Genomic DNA, 17,685 nt, shown 5'->3' on the forward strand with positions numbered 1-17,685 from the left:
TTGGTATGTTTCATTCCAAGTTTATATTTGGAATGAAGTTGCATAGCTTTTATATTTGGATGTTTTATTTGAGTGAGGAGATGTAAGGTTTTTTAAGTTAATTTGCTCATGTATTTTTTTATGCCAAAAAAAAAAAAAAGATTTGTATTTAAAATGTGTTGTTTTTGCTGCTCTGATTTAGTTTCATTTCTTAGTTTTAGTTTCTCCTAGAACGTGTAATGTGGTTTATTGGTTTTATTGTACTAATTTATTTTTAGTGAATATTCTCATTTGTAAACTTAAGTCTTCTCCGAAATTAAGTCTGATGTTGGTGAGTTAAAAATGGAGATCATATAATAATCATGCTTTTTATAATATGAGAACTTGGAAAATAATGCATTTTGATAATTGATCTTTACACTCTTTTAAATTGAATTTCCTTGTTCCATAGTATATGTGTTTAATAGGGTAATACAGCAGTGTTGGATCTTTGACATCTTTTAATTAAATGTACTTATTAATTTGTTGAAATACTTGCTGGATGAGTATGTTTTTGAAGTGATTTATTAGGTCTCTGTGTTCCATTGAATATGTTTTAGTGTTCCAATATAATTTTGAAGGAGGATTCCAATGTTTGCTTACTGAAATATAATTTTATTTTTATTTTAAATTTAATGTTATATTTTTGTTAAGGGCTTCAATTTGCTAACAATGATTATTTATCTGTTCTTTTGTTTAGGGAATCTACCATTGCCAGCACTCTTGGGGCTTATGTTAAATTATGGTTGTTTAATTTTTAGATGTAATCTAATGAGAAAGAATTAGTTTTTTCAATACTTATTGTTTAATTAGATTTAGTTTTGAGGATGATTGTTATACTTAAACAATTTGGCTGTTGGAGTTGCATTTTAGTAATTTCTTCTTGTTCTTTCTTATTTCTTCTAACATATATAGATAGATGCATTGCTTAAAGATGTGAGCCCAGGGTAGACTAAAATTCTATTTTTGGTTTGTTATCTTTTATGCAGATTAATAAATGCAATTTAGATATTCATATCAAAACATTAAAACACTAATTGGCAAAAAGAAGAAGAAGAAGCCTTTTGCACTTTTTTTTTTTTTAAAAAAAAAAACATTATTTATCATTAGCGATGACTTACGTAGTCGCTAATATACTAAATATCATTAGTGACGACTTCCATCCTCTCTAATGCTCTTCTAAATTAGCGACAACAATTGTCGATGATGGTCGTCGCTAACATACTAAATATCATTAGTGACGACTTCTATCATCGCTAATATTGCTCTTCTAAATTAGTGACGGCAATTGTTGATGATGGCCGACTAAATATCATTAGTGACGATTTCTATCGTCGCTGATGCTCTTATAATCAGTGACGACAATATAGTCACTAATGTGAAATATTAGCGATGACACAATGTCGTCACTGATATGTGCATCATTAGTGACAACAATATTTGTCCATTGGGAGGCATTATTACCGACAATTAATTTTGCAGCTATTAGCGACGACATTTGTTGTCGTTAATAGTCATTGGTAGCGACGACTTACAACATCATCACTATTTAGTTTTTAACAACGGAGTGTTTGTGACCACTTTGTCGATGACAAACGTTGTGGCTAATTGTCAATAGAGACCACTTCTAGGCTTTTAGTGACGACTTTGAGTCGTTGTTAAAGACCCTTTTTAGTTTTTCCTGTAGATCTTTCTAACCATTTCTTTCTTCTTTTTCCTCCTTTCTCTTTTCGGTGTTCCTTTTGTTTCTTCTTTCGGGCCAGCACTAACAGGGATTATTAGGTCATGGAGGGAAGACAGCGCACTCCACGTACATGATGTTCCCCCCCACCCCCCCCCCCCCCCGCCCCAACGCCTTTTTTTTTTTTTTTTTTTTTTTTTTTGGCACCTTAATGGGATTAGGTCCTATGATCCATTCAATCCCGTCAAAAAAGTGTATACTTTAAGTTACAAATTTTTAAAAAATAGTATCCTTCTTATATTAATGGAACTAATATATAGTTAGGTCCAATGTACAAAACTTGAAATTGCCACATGCCAAGTGTTTATATATATATATATATGGATAGAAATTTCCTACAATCCACATATAAGATTGACATGTGTCTCTTGGCATGTGAGAAACGCATGTTATTTAAATAGCATGCACTTCTTACATGTTTTTTTAATAGCATTGATAAAAAAAAAATCTTGTGTTTCTTACATGTTTAAAGGACATGTGTCCTTTTATATATGAGTTGTAAGAAATTTTCTACAAACTAATTTGTAAGAAATTTCTTTACTATATATATATATATATATATATGTGTGTGTGTGTGTGTGTGTGTGTGTGTGTGTGTGTGAAAATTGCCACATATTAAATAATTAGATCAGAAAAGGGTATTCATTACAGAAGTAAAACTTGGAAGCAACCACCCTGGAGGCTTTAAAAGTACATGGAAAAAGAGGTTTATAGCTAGACAGTTTTAAATACATATACAATATACCTATTATTAATTTCTATCAAAATCACCAATATATGATCAATATTAACAATATTAATTGCCAATTCATCACAGACAAATTAAAGTAGTTAAGGGGAAGTATTTATAAGAAGATGATCAGTTTCATGATCAGCCCTGGAAAGATGAAAGTGCTCCAATGAAGGTGAAGGTGAAGGGAGAGACAGCAACTGAGGAGTAACGAGATTATCCCACCCCATCACGGGGCTGGCTGTTGCACTTGCACCACCATCCCATCCTATGTGTGTCACGTGCTTCACATCTGTTGGGCATCCTATTTCCATCTCGTCCACTTCTTCCATATCTTCCTTGTCCACTAAAAAAATATAAACGAAAAAAAAAAGTGGTTATTTTATGTATGTTGTATTATTTTAGAGACCTTGAGTTTGAACTCTGGCTTCACAATTTTCTGTTAACTTAATCTTTTTGAGATAAATAGTACTGGTGATCATTTAAAAATATGAAACTTGCTAACAAGAATAATATTATTTAGTAAGCTGTTATATAAATGAGATGATATAGCAGTGAAAATCAATTCTTAGTATTTTTTTTTACAAGTGTTGATCTTCATTGACACATCTTCTTATTTGTACTGTTAAATTACCACTTAATTTAATTGAAATATTTAATTGAAATATTTAATTAAAATGAAATATTTAATTAAGTGAGGTATAATACATGAAATATTTAATTGAAATAAGAGGTAAATAACGGAGTCAAGGTTTGAACTTAGAACCTTTGACTTTGATATCATGTGAAAAGTCCATATGGGCCCATTGACACTCTCAAAGACGCCTCAAGAGAGGAGATGACACTGTCACTTATAAAGTGTCCAGGTGAAAGAAATCTTAGCGATGTGGGACACTTTAACATATCCTCTCACGTGTAACAACTAATGACCAAACACGTGAACAACGGGAGGGAAATGTCTATCATCGCAAGAAACCTGAAGCTTTGATACTATGTTAAATTACCACTTGTCTCAAAAGCTTAAACTTATAGGAAGAAGCAAATTTAATCACTTAATCAATACTTTAACATGTATGACATTTCTATAACAGTCTATTAAACTACTAAAAAAAAAAAGGGGAAGATATTGAATTCACCCACGTACCAAATAATTGGGAGAAGTTCTTGAAGCCCTTGACGAGTCTATGAAAACCAGTCGTTATATTTGGCTTTGGAACCACCATCAACCTGAACGAGTTCTTCATCATGCTTTCACCTGACAAGCTTTCTAAATCATCTTCTTCTTTACATCCTTCGCCGCAAAATCAGAAAGAAAATCAAATAAGCCTGGGAATAAGAGAGAGAGAGAGAGAGAGAGAGAGAGAGAGAGAGAGAGAGAGAGAGAGAGAGAGAGAGAGAGAGAGAGAGAGAGAGAGAGAGAGAGAGAGAGAGACTTATTGCAGATGATTTTGCGTCTGGTTTCGACCTTCTGGGATGGTGAACAGATACGGCAACGCTAGCTTCGGAGATACAACCAACAGAGAAAGGAAGAATAACAAGCCTTTCCATTAATCTATCTCTCATTTCTTCATCAACTGCCAGAGAGATCAGGAAGGACAGAAACTAGAAGATCGAAAAGGCAAGAAGATTTAAAAATGGTGGGTGAGGGAATATTGCATATATATAATGGTAGGAGGCCAGTAGTGTCTTTGCTATCAAGCTACAATAATTTTACGTATGAAACGTAAGTTTGTTTGGTAGAGAGAGAAAGAGATGTTTGGGTTTGGGAGCTCCACCTGATGGGTGTGTTTGGACGTGTGGCTAATTAATAGTTATCAATTGTGAAGTTGATGTTAGAGCTTAACTAAAACTCATGCCCCTTCTTGTCTAAATTAATTATTGAAAAACTATTGAAACATGTAGACCGACTATGCTAGTCACTCCAACTGAATAAAGAGTAACGATATTTATTTGATAGACTGATATACGACTGTTATACAACTTGATACGTGGCTGTGAAAATTAACCCTTGGATTAGCATTTGTAAAAAGAACAGAAAAGATCAAGAATTGATTTTCACTATCACGTCATCTTAGTTGTATAGCAATCATATAACTGTCTACTAAATTGTATTAATTGAAATTCTCATATAACTATGATGACGTCACCGTGACAATCAACCTTTATTTATTTATTTTTTACAAGTGTTGATCTAATAATTGATTTTCACTGTCAAATGATCAAGTTGTATAACTGTTGTATATTAATCTACTAAGAGATGTGTAATTATTATGAAAACTAATATATAACAGTCCTAACTAACCCACGTATATGTTGGTCGTACGATCACCAAATTAAGTTGGTTGAGTTAAACCTACTCTCACTCACTCTCATTGTCCGAACTATTCGATCATCCTGTTCAAGTCTCTACAGTGTGGGCTCCTTTCACTTACCTCTCTTGTACAACAAGTCTTTTGACCTAACTTTTCCTCCTCAAGTCTCTATATCCTTTCCTCTCTTATAAAATAAGCTACAATTGTTTTTTTTTTTTTTTTGATGGACAAATAAGCCAAAATCTTCACATCCGTACATGTTTTTTTTTTTTTTTTTTTTTCTTCTCTGTTTACTTAATTTGGACTCTAACCAGAAGTAGTGCTTCCCAAGCAATCAGTGGTGCTCTTGGCGATGGAGACCAAACGGGGGTTATTTCTTGAATCTAAAGGAGGGCATGATTGATCGTCAGAAATAGAAAAAAAGAGATTTGTTGGAAAGAGAGGTTAAGTTGCCAGTCTGAAGGAACCTGCAGCTCTTGGAGAATTTGGGGGCCACTACCTTCTGTCACCAGGGTCGTAAGAAGCAGCTAACTCTATGGAGGATATTTTCAAAGATAAGCAAGCCTTTTTTTTTTTTTTTTTCTAAAAAAATAAAATAAAATTCCTGTTCAAGTTTGAGCAGAAAACTTAATTGGCTCAATGGACTACATTGCAAAGTTTTAAAACATGGCAATCTGCAACTTTTTAAATTGTGAAGGTATATACGATTGCAAAAAATGCCGAAACATTAGAGTATGTGAAGTTTTCACGAAAAAAGAAAAAGAAAAAGAAAAAAAAAAATGTTTCCATGGTATGAGCCAAAGAATTGAATAGACTACATGTTTCTCTAAGATTGTTGTGGGATAAACGGGTATGACTCCATATCAATTTAAAATTCATCTCCTTTTAGTAGCCAATTTTGAGCAACCTACAATTTGAGTTAATTTTTGCGTCAACACAAAAAGAAGAAGAAATATTTGTAGAACCTTTTCACCAGTATATATACCGTGTACATTTTCAAGTTTGCATTAAACACAACATTAGAGTACAATTTTATGGATGGGTTCACAAGGATTGTGATCCACATTAATTACATGTTCAAATTGTTAATAATTTGGATATGTAATATGAGAGAGTTCATATGGAACCTATCTACCTAATAGGGGTGTAATTTTGGACCGGTTATAACCGGCCGGGAAATCGGCTCCGAGCACTAACCAGTTGTGGGTAACCGAAAAATTACAAAACCGATTTGGTACTTGGTTATTTATAATCGGGTAACCGGGTACCCGGAGCCTGTTATTTATGTCCTAGACACCCGGTTATAACCAGGTAACCAGCTCCATATATATATATATATATATTATTTTGGGCCTGTAATATATATATATTGAATATGAGCTTTTTCTTTGGGCTAGGCAAAGGACCGGTCCAATATCGTTCAAAATAAGGGTTCTTGTAGAGCAGTAAAACACACTAACCTCAAGCCTCACCCTTATGTGATCTCGGTATACTCACGCACGTCACACGAATCCCACTCTGAGTTTTCATTTCTTCCTTCTTCTCCCTGAAGCTTCTTCTGTAACGTCTCTTTCCTTCATCCTTCCTCCCGTCAACGGATCATTTTCAAATCGCTGTAAAAAACCCCCATTTTGCCTAGAGACCCCTAACAAATGATTAGAGCTACAGGCGGTGGGCGACGCCGCCCAAAGGAGTCGTTCAACCCACCGCCATCGTAAACCCCTCTGGAGCACCTCCGCCAGTTCGAGCGAGACTCTGACGCCAACTTCGCCAGCAGCCGGCCCTCTGTCGCCATGGGCTCCCTTTGCCACAGCCTCCTTTCTGCTATACAAGAACCAATCTTCTTCCACCTAGTTTACCACATTGGATTTGGTTGTGAATTTTTGTTGTTTGGTTGTTGAGAAAATGTAGGAAATGAACGGAATTGAAATTCTGGCTGCTGTTTGGTTGTTTTTCATTGTTGTTGTTGTCGTTGTTTTTTTTTTTTTTTTTTTTTTTTTTTTTTTTTTTTTTTTTTAAAGTACCCATTCTGGATAACTGGTTTTACCTTGGGTAACCGGGTATTACCGAGGTACCCGGTTCCAGTTACTGAATTTCAGTAATCGGGGACCCCGGAGCCGATTCCTGGTTATTGTCCTATAACTAGGAACCGGTTTCGAGTTTACACCCCTACTGCCTAAATAAAATTTTGGATGCTCAGCCACCTACCCCAGCCAGTGGGTCTCATATAGTCTCTCTCATGTTACCAGTCAAAATTGCTAGCAATTCGAACAAGTAATTGTTGTGGATTCTTATCCGGTTCCCAGACGATAATAACAAAGATGAGACCCAAAAGAGAAGAATGGTGCACATGGTTAGTTCTATGCCTTTCATTTATAATGAATCTGTAAGTTACAACCAAAAGTAAATGATATTTAAGGTAACTTTCCAAGAGGTGTTATTATGGGTACATTACACTAGCATGAGAACTTTCCTAATGGAGTAAGTGATTCTTGTGACAAGTAAAAGAGAAATGTGAGAAGTAAAAGAGAAATGTTTGGTTTTATTGAAAGCCCGCCGCCGCCGCCACCCGCGGAATAGAGAAATGTATTAACTGATTTTTATCTTTGTACTTTGCAAACCTAGTAGGGGCAAATAGTTTGAGATTTATTGAAACTTGAAAGCCCACCGTTGGAATAGGATTCTCTCCATTTCATTTGAAATGAATAATATCTATTATATAGTTAGGATTTAAAGTTAATGCATTCAATCGTATATATGAAGTCAATGTTGGCACATCTAAATTTAAATAAGATGAAATCATATATATCGTTATATATGCACGAACTTCAAATATTAACAATGAAATAAATATTATCCATACTGCACTTTGAGCCACATACTATATATCATAATTATGAGATCCTAACTGTGTACGATTTTACAGAAAGAGATACAAACAAATGGAAAGAGAATGAATTACATAACAACATATTCCAGTTAGAAACACAAGAAAGAAAGAGTGCTTTTAAATTTTCATTTTCATTGATAAGAATACTCCAACAGCTTCCACCTAAATATAAAGCAATTCCATTTCAACTGCTGGATATCAATAAAACTTTATTTATTTATTCATCTTTTTGGAGAAAGGAGATATATAGCTTACGAAAGCTCACAGAAAAAGTTGTTTTCAGTCCAGCACAAAAAAAGAGAAAAATAAGGAAAGATATCTTTTTATTTTTTATTTTTATTTTTGTTTAAGTTACAGTAGCCTAATTAATAGAACCCAAACGCGAATTTATAAAGAGATGCTACCAAACTTTAGAAAACAGAAAGGGCAAAAGCAATCCCAATGCCATATGTAATTGATCCTATTAATACAATTCCCTCTTATGTATGCACATATGCGTATATATACACCATGAATTAAAAATATGTGACTATAATCTTCACCAATAAAGGGGTAATGGTTAACAAAAAACATGCATATATTTACTGGAAATTGTACTGTACACTATTCAATTTTGACCGCTTGGCTTTCTTTTGTATATTTTCTATATATTAGGGTTGCGGTCAATCTAGGTTTTTAATGAAATTGATTTACTTTTATATATATATATATATTGACCTCATGTCAGGCCAAGTTTTGATTTTCTTAGTTTGACAATTAAGGATCCGAGTTTTGGCTCCGTGACAAATAATGATCTAAGTTTCTAATTTTGATAATTAAATATTTGAATTTTGGCCATTTCCCCAATGTTTCCATCTAGATTTGAACAAAAAAAAGTACCTAGATTTTAACAAAAGAAGTATCGACTATTATCTTTTCTCACGTAAAACCAATACAATCGCGCCACGTATACCAAAAAAAAAGAAAAAAGAAAAAAAAGACCCCATAGAGAGAGGGGAGGGGGAGTGGACCCTCTCTACAAAGGTAGAGGGCACAGAGGGGGTCGTGGGGCCTTTTTTTGGGTACACATGGAGCAATTTTATTGGTCTTACGTGGAAAAAATGATAACCGACACTTCTTCCATTAAAATTTCGACAGAAATTAAGGAAAAGTCCTTATCTATCATATGACCAAAACTCAAATCCTTAACTGCTAAAATTAGAAACTCAAATCCTTATTTGTCACATGGCAAAAACTTGGATACGGGATTATCAAAATTAGAAACTCACAAGTCTTTAACTATCACGGGGTCAAAACTTAAGGAGGTATGAAATAATTTCCCTATAATATTCAACATATTGAATAGTTAGCTGTCAGAAAGTTCCAAAACCCAAAAACATAGCTGTGGAGAACAGAAACTCTCAAATGTTGCATGGTATAGGTTAATACTTCTCACCGAATCAATAGGGTGATTCTGTCCCTAACATATCTTCCCAAACAAGGCACTGTCCAGGCAGTCAAATTTTAGAAGGAGAGGAGGGGGGAGGACGAGGCCCATCACAGTTGTTCAAGATGATTATGAGTATTCTTACAAGGCCAGGGATTAGGGAGAAAGAGAAGAAAAGAATAAAAAAGAAAAGAGTACCTAATATGACTGGAAGTCTGGAACTATCACACTGTCAATCCTTTTATCTTTCATTGATTATAGTATAAGTTACATGGACTTCGACTTCAGCCAGAAAAACAGTACCATTAAAAAACCATTTGAGTCTGTAGATACTTTCGAGAGGAGTAAGCTTTCAAGATTCAATTATTCACCTCAGATTCTATTTATGAATGATGGCTTTTCATAAAATTTTAATTGTTTAATTTAACATATAAAAATACTGCATAAAATAACAAGAGGAATGCATATTATCGAACTTCAAACAAAACATATAAAAACTTTATGCTAGTAGAGTCAAACACATGCTAAACATTATGTTGGGAATAAATTCCACTCAACTCCGTCCAAGGAGGAGACACTAGAACTCCCGAGAAGTTCAATCTTGGAAGATAGACACTTAGCAGCTATTCTAGAGCAATCAGGTATTATTTATCTCAGTAGATATGGATTAGGACTCTACTCCAAGTTGAATTGAAGTAATTGAGATTAGGATAGGACTCATGGTCCAATTAGATCAAAAGTCTAATAAGGGATCAGATCAGAAGTATATTAAATGATCAAAATCCAATTAGAACTTTGACAACAGTTCTAGATCAACAAGGAGGAAGAATCCTAATTCAGGTTTGACTCCACATCTTTGCCTATAAATAGATACATACCCCAGGTATAAACTCAAACTCAATATTTGATGTATTGAACATATTTTTTTCTCATAAGCTAATTTAGGCATCGATGACGCTGGAAGGGTTTCTTAGGTTTGCTCAATTCATCCTTAGGTTTGCTCCTTTCATTTTGCAGAGATCTTGAGGAGCATAAAGAACTTCGAAGAATATATTGATTGTAATTCTCAAGCTATAAGAAGAAAGATCCAGTGAGCAACAATAAGTTTTGATCATTAGATGATCAGTTTGCTACTCTTTGCGTGTGTGTAATGTGCTGCTACAATTCTTGTTTTGGAATAAAGTACCTTTGCAGTTAATTCTATGATTTAAGATACACAGTTTCAAGCTTCTAAACTGTCACCATTATAACCAAGCGGGCCTGTTCATTCCTGATAGTTGCATGCTTCCTATCATCTCAAACTTTTATGTTGCTGCAAATTAAAGCAAATCCACCAAGTACCTACCAGGACTTAAAATCTGCATTTCAAAATCAGCTTTCCCTACCATCAATCCCTCTAAAACGTATACTGTTCAATATTCCAAAGAAATACTTGGGAAATATTATGTATTTGGTCTTAACAGTACATTTTCTTTTTCCTGAAATAAGATCGGATTTCTTTTTTTCTTTTTCTTTTTGAATGCTCATAAATTTCTGAATTATAATAGAAATGAATAAATTAAAAATTAGAAGGAATGAAAAGAGAACCACTAAAATTTTCTGGGTTGGAATTAAATATATCAAAATGCTTTCTTGATTGAACTGGAAATGGGTAAAATAGAGGACCAAGTGGACAAACAAATGTCAGAATGTATTTACTTAGAATGTCTACTTCAAAACAGAGCATGGGAGTTTTTTTTTTTTTTTTTTAATAGGATATTGGTACTGTGGTTTGATTTTTTTAATTTTTTGCCTTTTGTGTTTAATTTTTGTCGCAGATGGTACCTAGGCTATGGCCTATGGAGAAAGACAGAGAGATGGTACCTCCATCCAAAAACTAACAGTAGTTCACGTGTCCACTCTCAGATGTTAACACGTGTCATATGCATTAAAAAAAATAAAATAAAAAACTGTAAATAAAAAGCTTTAAAAATTAATAAAAAATTGAAAAATTGAAAATTATAAAACTTAAAAAAATAAAAATAAATAGAGCCCCCTTGGCTGGTCTGGGGGTGGCCGAACCACCCCCGTGGCCCATAGGCCAAAGAAAAAAAAAAGAAGGGTGTTTGGCCCTTGGGGGTGGCCGAACCACCCCCGTAGCCAACTACCCCATGGGCCACGGGGGTGGTTCGACCACTCCCAAGGGCCAAACCCCCTTAATTTTTTTTATTTTTTTTGGTCTTTGGCCCATGGGGGTGGCTGGGCCACCCCTCCTCTTTCTTTCTTTTATTTTTTTTTTTTTTATTTTTTTTTATTTAAAAAAAAAATTAAGTTTTTAATACTTATATATATTTTAAGTTTTATTATGTTCAATTTTTTAAAATTTTTAATGTATATAATACGTGTCAACAACTGAGAGTAAACATGTGGACTACCGTTAGTTTTTTGATGAAAATTTGGAAAAATGTACCATCTCCGTCTTTTTTCATAGCCCAAGTATCACCTGTGATAAAAATTGAATCCCAGAGTGCAAAAAATAAAAAAGTCAAACCACATGGGACAAAAAGGTGTCTAACTTCTTTCTCTCTCCCTCTTTCTCTCCAGGAAAATGTGGCGAAAGTATTCCCGGATTTGTTCAATACTTCAACACGAAGAGAATGCACAACATGGGATCTGCAAGGGCAACTCCTAGAAGTTACAATCTGAAGTTCAAAAGGTCAAGAATCTAAAAAAATCTAGTAGAATGGATACTGCCAAAAGTGGCAATCCAATTATATAATGACATCGAGAACAAAGACTTAATCAAAACCCATGAAAGCTCAGCCCCTTCAAAAGTCCAATTATTCCTTTCTCTCCAAATTGTTCATATTACACAACGGAATAGCATTCTAAATTTTGTTGCTCTTATTATGACCAAACCTTCCTTGACAACATGCGAGCAACTCAACTAAAGTCCTTGGCATCACCCATTCATCCTAAAAGAGAGGACATGAATTGTTAAAGCTCTCTTGCCCCTGAATAATGAAGAAGAGAACTTGGCTAGAGAAATTAGCACATGTTATGTTGGTAAACATGTAAAGGAACCAAAAGACAGGATTATCTCCTTTTAAAGTGCAACTTGCAAATGAGATGTGGTCTCCAGTGTTATTGTTTTGTATGGCGTAATTAGTAATCCCTAATTAGCCGAAGAGATGACAGCTTGCTGAAGAGAGAGGCAATGGCTTGAATTGATGGATTACTGGAGTAGATGGCTTATTTGGTGGGAGAAGCCCTGGGTAATGCTAATGCCTAGTTCAAAGATAGAATTCAGGGCTCACTGAAAGAGACAGGTTTGAAGTAGGGAGAATTGGTTTACCTTGGAAAGTGGTTTGAGGGAGTAGAGTTTTCGGTAATTAGTTGATTGGATCATTCTTATTTGTACTCGGATTCTTTGAAGGCCTGAAGCTTGACAGTTTGATCAACAACAAAAAGAGAGAGAGAGATGTGTTAATCCTTCCTACATGTACACAACATTAGAACAGAAGAGTGAAAGACAGAATACGCCTTTAAAGACACTGTATGATGGAAGAAATGTACAAGGGTTCTGGTAATGTTTTACAATCTGAAATTCAGACAATCAAGTAAATCAAGGAAAGAGGACCAAAAGAAAAAAAAAAAATCTGTCGAATGCAGACATCCAATCAAACACCACTCTCAAGAATGAATATTTACTTATCAAAAAAAGAATGAATATTTAAGCTTTAGAATTGAATGCTCAACCCCTTCAAAATTCTGACTATTGCATTCTCTCCATACAGTTCACATAAGACAAAGTGGAATGGTGTTCTAGACAGTAAATTTTCAAGGTGGCTAAATTTCCTTTTCCAACGCTTAAAATAACTCATAACTACCTTTGGCATCACCCTCTATACTCCAAATCATTGAGAACACTAATGACCATAATTCTCTAGAAACTAGACAGTGAAGTAGACATGACTAACTAATTCCCTACGTGTAAAACCACTCTACTATGATAATATTATGCCTAATAAGATTGCATACTATCAGTATTTTGCCCCAAGCAACAGCCCACCCCAAAAAGCAACCTTCCTATGGACATTCACTCTCAAAATACTCCTATGGAAACTAACAGCGGTCAACCCTATATATTTATTATTTAAAAACCCTTGTTTACTTTCAGCTATACAAAAATAATCCCTCATATGGTAGTGCTTTTCTAATTGTCTTTAGAAACAATTTGTAATTTCTTATGTTGTGTGCATCATTTTTACTGTATATACAAGTAATTTTTTTTTTCCCCTACTACTTGATATATATATATATATATATATATAAAATTGTATATATGGTAGGATTGGATTGGTATGGGAATATATTTTCCAACGCGAGGAAGGAATCCCTATTGTAACGACCCAGGGAAAAGGGTTAGTCATATCTGCGCTATCACTCCAAAATGACTAGTCAATTTGGAGTTTTTCTAAAATTCTTTATAAAGCCCAATTTCACCTAATAACTAGACAATGTGGGACTTAACACTCATGATTATCTTTATAAACCACTCACCCTATGTGGGCTACTCATCTTCCCAATATGGGACCGGAGTATTACACCTATCCCCACTCATCCCCAGTGCAAAGACAAGGCGGGACTGTGGATGGTTTAACTTGGTGTGCGCAGAGACGAGGACAAGGAATCGGATCCCCAGTCCTACCCCAACATGTTACCATCCCTATGAATACATATATAACTTACCAATAAAGAAAATAAGACTCATTTTGTCCTGAAATTATAGTCCCATTTAAGAGAGAACAAAATTTAAGGAGATTTCATTAAATGCATTCTCACTTTTTCACTTTTCTATTTTTTGTCCTAGATTGTATTTCTCATTTAAAAAATGATTTCCTTATAACTTGTATTTAGTAGTATTGGGAGAAAGTATTTACAGTATAATACTTCACCATCAAATAGTAGTAGAAACATAAACTTTTTTTAAAAAGAATCCCAAGATATTGAAAAGTACCTGCGTTTTCAAGATGAATAAGGGAAGCTTGACTTGAAGAATTATAGAACGCGAGCTCCATTCTTTCTCTATTAGATTGTTACTAGCTCCATTCCATGGTTTAAATAAATACAAAGTGAAGTGCTTCCCAATTATGGCGACTGGATCTAGATTGTCACTAGAATGATTTATGACTTGCAAGACTTTATGCACGAGATACTCAAATTTTGCTCACCAGTAATCTCCACAGGAACAGTGGCCATGCTTAAAGTGATGGAATCGATGAATATCTCTCACAATAATTTCCCTATGCAAAAGCCCAGAAGTATACTTTATAAAATTATGACAGTCGGTACAAACCCGAAGGTTCTTCATTACCCGAATAGGCATTTCAGAAGTTGTGCTAATGATGCCATACACGACTGCAAGTTTTTCACTGTGATAACCAAGAAGCACTTCCCTTTGTTCTTCTTCTACATCTTGCATCACCAGCGTCACATCAGATGTGTATCCGATCTCCTTCAATCTTCCAATCAGCTCATCCAAGTATGTATATATCTCTGTATCTTGTGGGTGAGACCTATTTCCCATTACAAAAGTGTGGACTTGATTCTTTAGTTGAATCCAAGACTGACCAGGGACTTTGTTAATCCTTCTCTGTTGCATCAAGCTCCTCATTTTAGCTGCCTCTTCCCATCTCTCACTGGTGGCACACATGTTTGAAAACAAAATATAAGGTCCTGAATCTAAAGGTTCAAGCTGAAGAAGTGTTTCAGAAACCCACTTTCCCATCTCAATATTTTTATGAAGTCTGCAAGAGGATAGAAATGATTTCCAAACCGCAGTCAGGTGAGAGATGCCATTTTCATGAATGAACTCCTTCGCCTTATCCAAATGACCAGCTCGACCATAAAGATCAACCATACAAGTGAAGTGTTCAACTCCAGGCTTGATGCAATGAACTTCTTTCATCAACCTGAAATACTTGTAACCTTCTTCAAGCAACCCCGCGTGGCTACATGCACTTAAAACCCCTACAAAAGCAACCTCATTTGGTTTAATCCCCTTATGCATCATTTGCTCAAAAAGCCAAACAGCTTTCCTCCCTTTCCCATGTAAAGCGCAAGCAATTATCATTGAAGTCCACGACACAACATTCAGATTAACAGTTTGCTTAAAAGCTGTCCAAGCATCATCCAAGCAACCACATTTAGCATACATGTCAATTGACGATGAACTAAAATGAAGATCTATTGTGTGCCCGACTTTCTGAACATATGCATGGATCTGACGACCAAGTTCCAAAATCCCAGCATCAGCACATGCAGAAATAATGCTTGTGACAGTAAATCTGTCCACCTCAACTTGATCTCGGACCATAGAGATAAACATTTTCAAAGCATCTTCATACTCACCATTCCGAACATACCCGGAAACCATTGAACTCCATGAAACAATTTCTGTCGTTAATTCATCAGAAGTAAACTTGGAATTTTTTTCTCTCACACAAGGCAGAGGCATTTTTCTGAAGATTATGGATGCCTTTTCCATTTTCCCCCACTTGCAATACATATCTATAAGTGAAGTCCTTACAAACCCATCTTTTTGAAAACCAGACCTCAAAATATGGCCATGAATTTGTCTCCCTAGGTCCATGGTGTATAAAGAAGAAACCAAAACCAAAGCTATGGAAAAAGTAATTTTATTGAATGCAGGTCCATTCTTCACCATCTCATATAGTAACTCCAACGCGGTTCTTTCATATCCATTTCGCGTTAGCCCATCTATGATCGTATTCCAACTTGCAACATCTTTATAGGGCAAACCCCTGAACATATCTAGAGACTTCTCCATGTCTCCAACAAGCAGATTTGCACCAACCATTATGTTCCAGGACACAGTATCTTTCTCAACCATCAATTCAAACAATTTTTCTGCATAATCCAATGTCCCACATTTCACATAAAAGTCAAGAACAGAGTTCTCCAATATGACATCCAACTTAATCCCATTTCTTAATATCCACCCGTGAATTCCTTTACCCATTCGGAGATCACTTACACTAGAACAACACTTTAAAACACTTGACAATGTAAATTGGTTTGCTCGAACACCCTCAATTTGCATATCTTTAAAGAGGTCCAACACCATTCTAGATGCCCCAATTCGTGCATAGCCCGACATAAGAATTGTCCACGTACGAACATCTCTGTCAGAAATTTCATCGAACAACTTCTGTGCATAATCCAAATCTTGAGATTTCACGCACAGATTCAGAATATGATTACCCACGTTCAAAATTTGGAAAGTACCACTCTTGACCGCCTTGGCATGAAGGACGCCAACAGCTGACTCATTTGTTGAATAATGGTATGGCGAAGAGTGGCGCCAGTAGGATTGGAATCGACGACTTGTGGTTAAGGAAACCAGAGAGAAAAAGTGGGGTGGTTTGGAAAATGCAGTTGAGCCAAAGCATAAGCTCAGACTAGTCCATCTCATTGTTTAACCTTTGTAACCAATCCGGCATCATATTCTAATGCTTCGTAGTCGTCCAATATGCTCAGAAAATTACGTTAAGACTCTTTCAAGCACTAACTAGACCCATAAAACTAAGGGCTCCACCAATTGAGATAAACGAAAAGAGTAGTATTCTGAACCTCTGATAAAAGATAAAGGGTTGAGCAGGCAAATAACTGCTTCGTCTGGACTTGAGCAACTCTTTGGACCAGATGGAGATGGAGAAACAACAATCACTTTAATTATTATTTCTCAAAATTCTTGGAGCAACCTTCAATGTTAATGACTTTTACAATTCCAAAAGTTTTTCAAATCAGATTTTCGCTCAGCATCTTAAGTTTTCTTCGCGCGTCCAATTCCAAGAGTATTGCATCAATGCACTAGCTCTAATATGGGCCGTTCATTGAAATAGGAATGCATGGAACCAGCAAAAGCACCAGTTCTTTCATTTCTGTTTCACCCGAGCGTCCTCATCCTTCCCAAAAACTTTCCCCCCTCTTTTTTCATCACCTTTTCCCTCCACGAAACACCTTCACCGGTCACCGCACAGCAAAACACTGGGCGTCACCGTACGTCGAAAACACTGGGCGCCACCACGCGACGAAACAATTGGCATCACCGGCTTCACCTCCGCTCCTTCGCATCCACGGCTTCTTCTTCGGCTCGTTCGGTATCAACGTTATCTGCGCGTGGGATACCCTTCGGCATATTTTTCATTAATTACTAAAGAGCCCCTTGCTTGGTTTTTAGGTGAAAAGAGTTGAAAAAAAAAATAAAAAAAAAAATAATTGCACCATTGATCTTTGGGGTTGTCCTAAATTACAAATCACTCTTTGTGGTTCAAAAAGTTCATGGAGGATTTTTGTGGTAAATTATAATTATAAATCAATTCTTGACACATTTTCCATCCACCAAGTTAACAAATTCTGCTAGTTAGCCACGTCATACCCAATAGAAAGTCAACACGTATCCATTACAATAAAAAATATATAAAATCTAATAAAAATATAAATAAATAAAACATAAACATTAGTTTTTTTTTTTTTTTTTTTAAGAAAAGAAAAAAAGAAAAT

At 35.3% G+C, this 17,685-nt stretch overlaps 2 protein-coding genes across 3 annotated transcripts; both read right to left on the reverse strand.

Moving 5' to 3' along the window:
- Positions 1–2,420: 2,420 nt before the first annotated feature.
- On the reverse strand, positions 2,421–4,109 carry LOC133852330 (CRIB domain-containing protein RIC4). Its single transcript, XM_062289075.1, has 3 exons — positions 3,923–4,109; positions 3,634–3,780; positions 2,421–2,835 (listed from the first exon to the last, which is right to left on the reverse strand). Exons 1-3 carry the CDS (start codon positions 4,050–4,052, stop codon positions 2,591–2,593), a joined length of 522 nt encoding a protein of 173 aa, XP_062145059.1. The 5' UTR covers positions 4,053–4,109; the 3' UTR covers positions 2,421–2,590.
- Positions 4,110–7,659: 3,550 nt separating this feature from the next.
- Positions 7,660–17,282, reverse strand: LOC133851376 (pentatricopeptide repeat-containing protein At4g21065-like). Of its 2 annotated transcripts, none has more exons than XM_062287778.1 (2): positions 14,117–17,282; positions 7,660–7,853 (listed from the first exon to the last, which is right to left on the reverse strand). In XM_062287778.1, the coding sequence occupies exon 1, from the start codon at positions 16,592–16,594 to the stop codon at positions 14,327–14,329; it is 2,268 nt and encodes a 755-aa protein (XP_062143762.1). In that variant the 5' UTR covers positions 16,595–17,282; the 3' UTR covers positions 7,660–7,853; positions 14,117–14,326. The 2 variants fall into 2 exon arrangements, with proteins under 2 accessions (XP_062143762.1, XP_062143761.1); XM_062287777.1 differs by lacking the exon at positions 7,660–7,853 and adding an exon at positions 11,507–11,769.
- Positions 17,283–17,685: the final 403 nt, after the last annotated feature.

The sequence above is a fragment of the Alnus glutinosa genome, chromosome 12 (genome assembly GCF_958979055.1).
Source record: "Alnus glutinosa chromosome 12, dhAlnGlut1.1, whole genome shotgun sequence".
NCBI classification, from domain to species: Eukaryota; Viridiplantae; Streptophyta; class Magnoliopsida; order Fagales; family Betulaceae; genus Alnus; species Alnus glutinosa.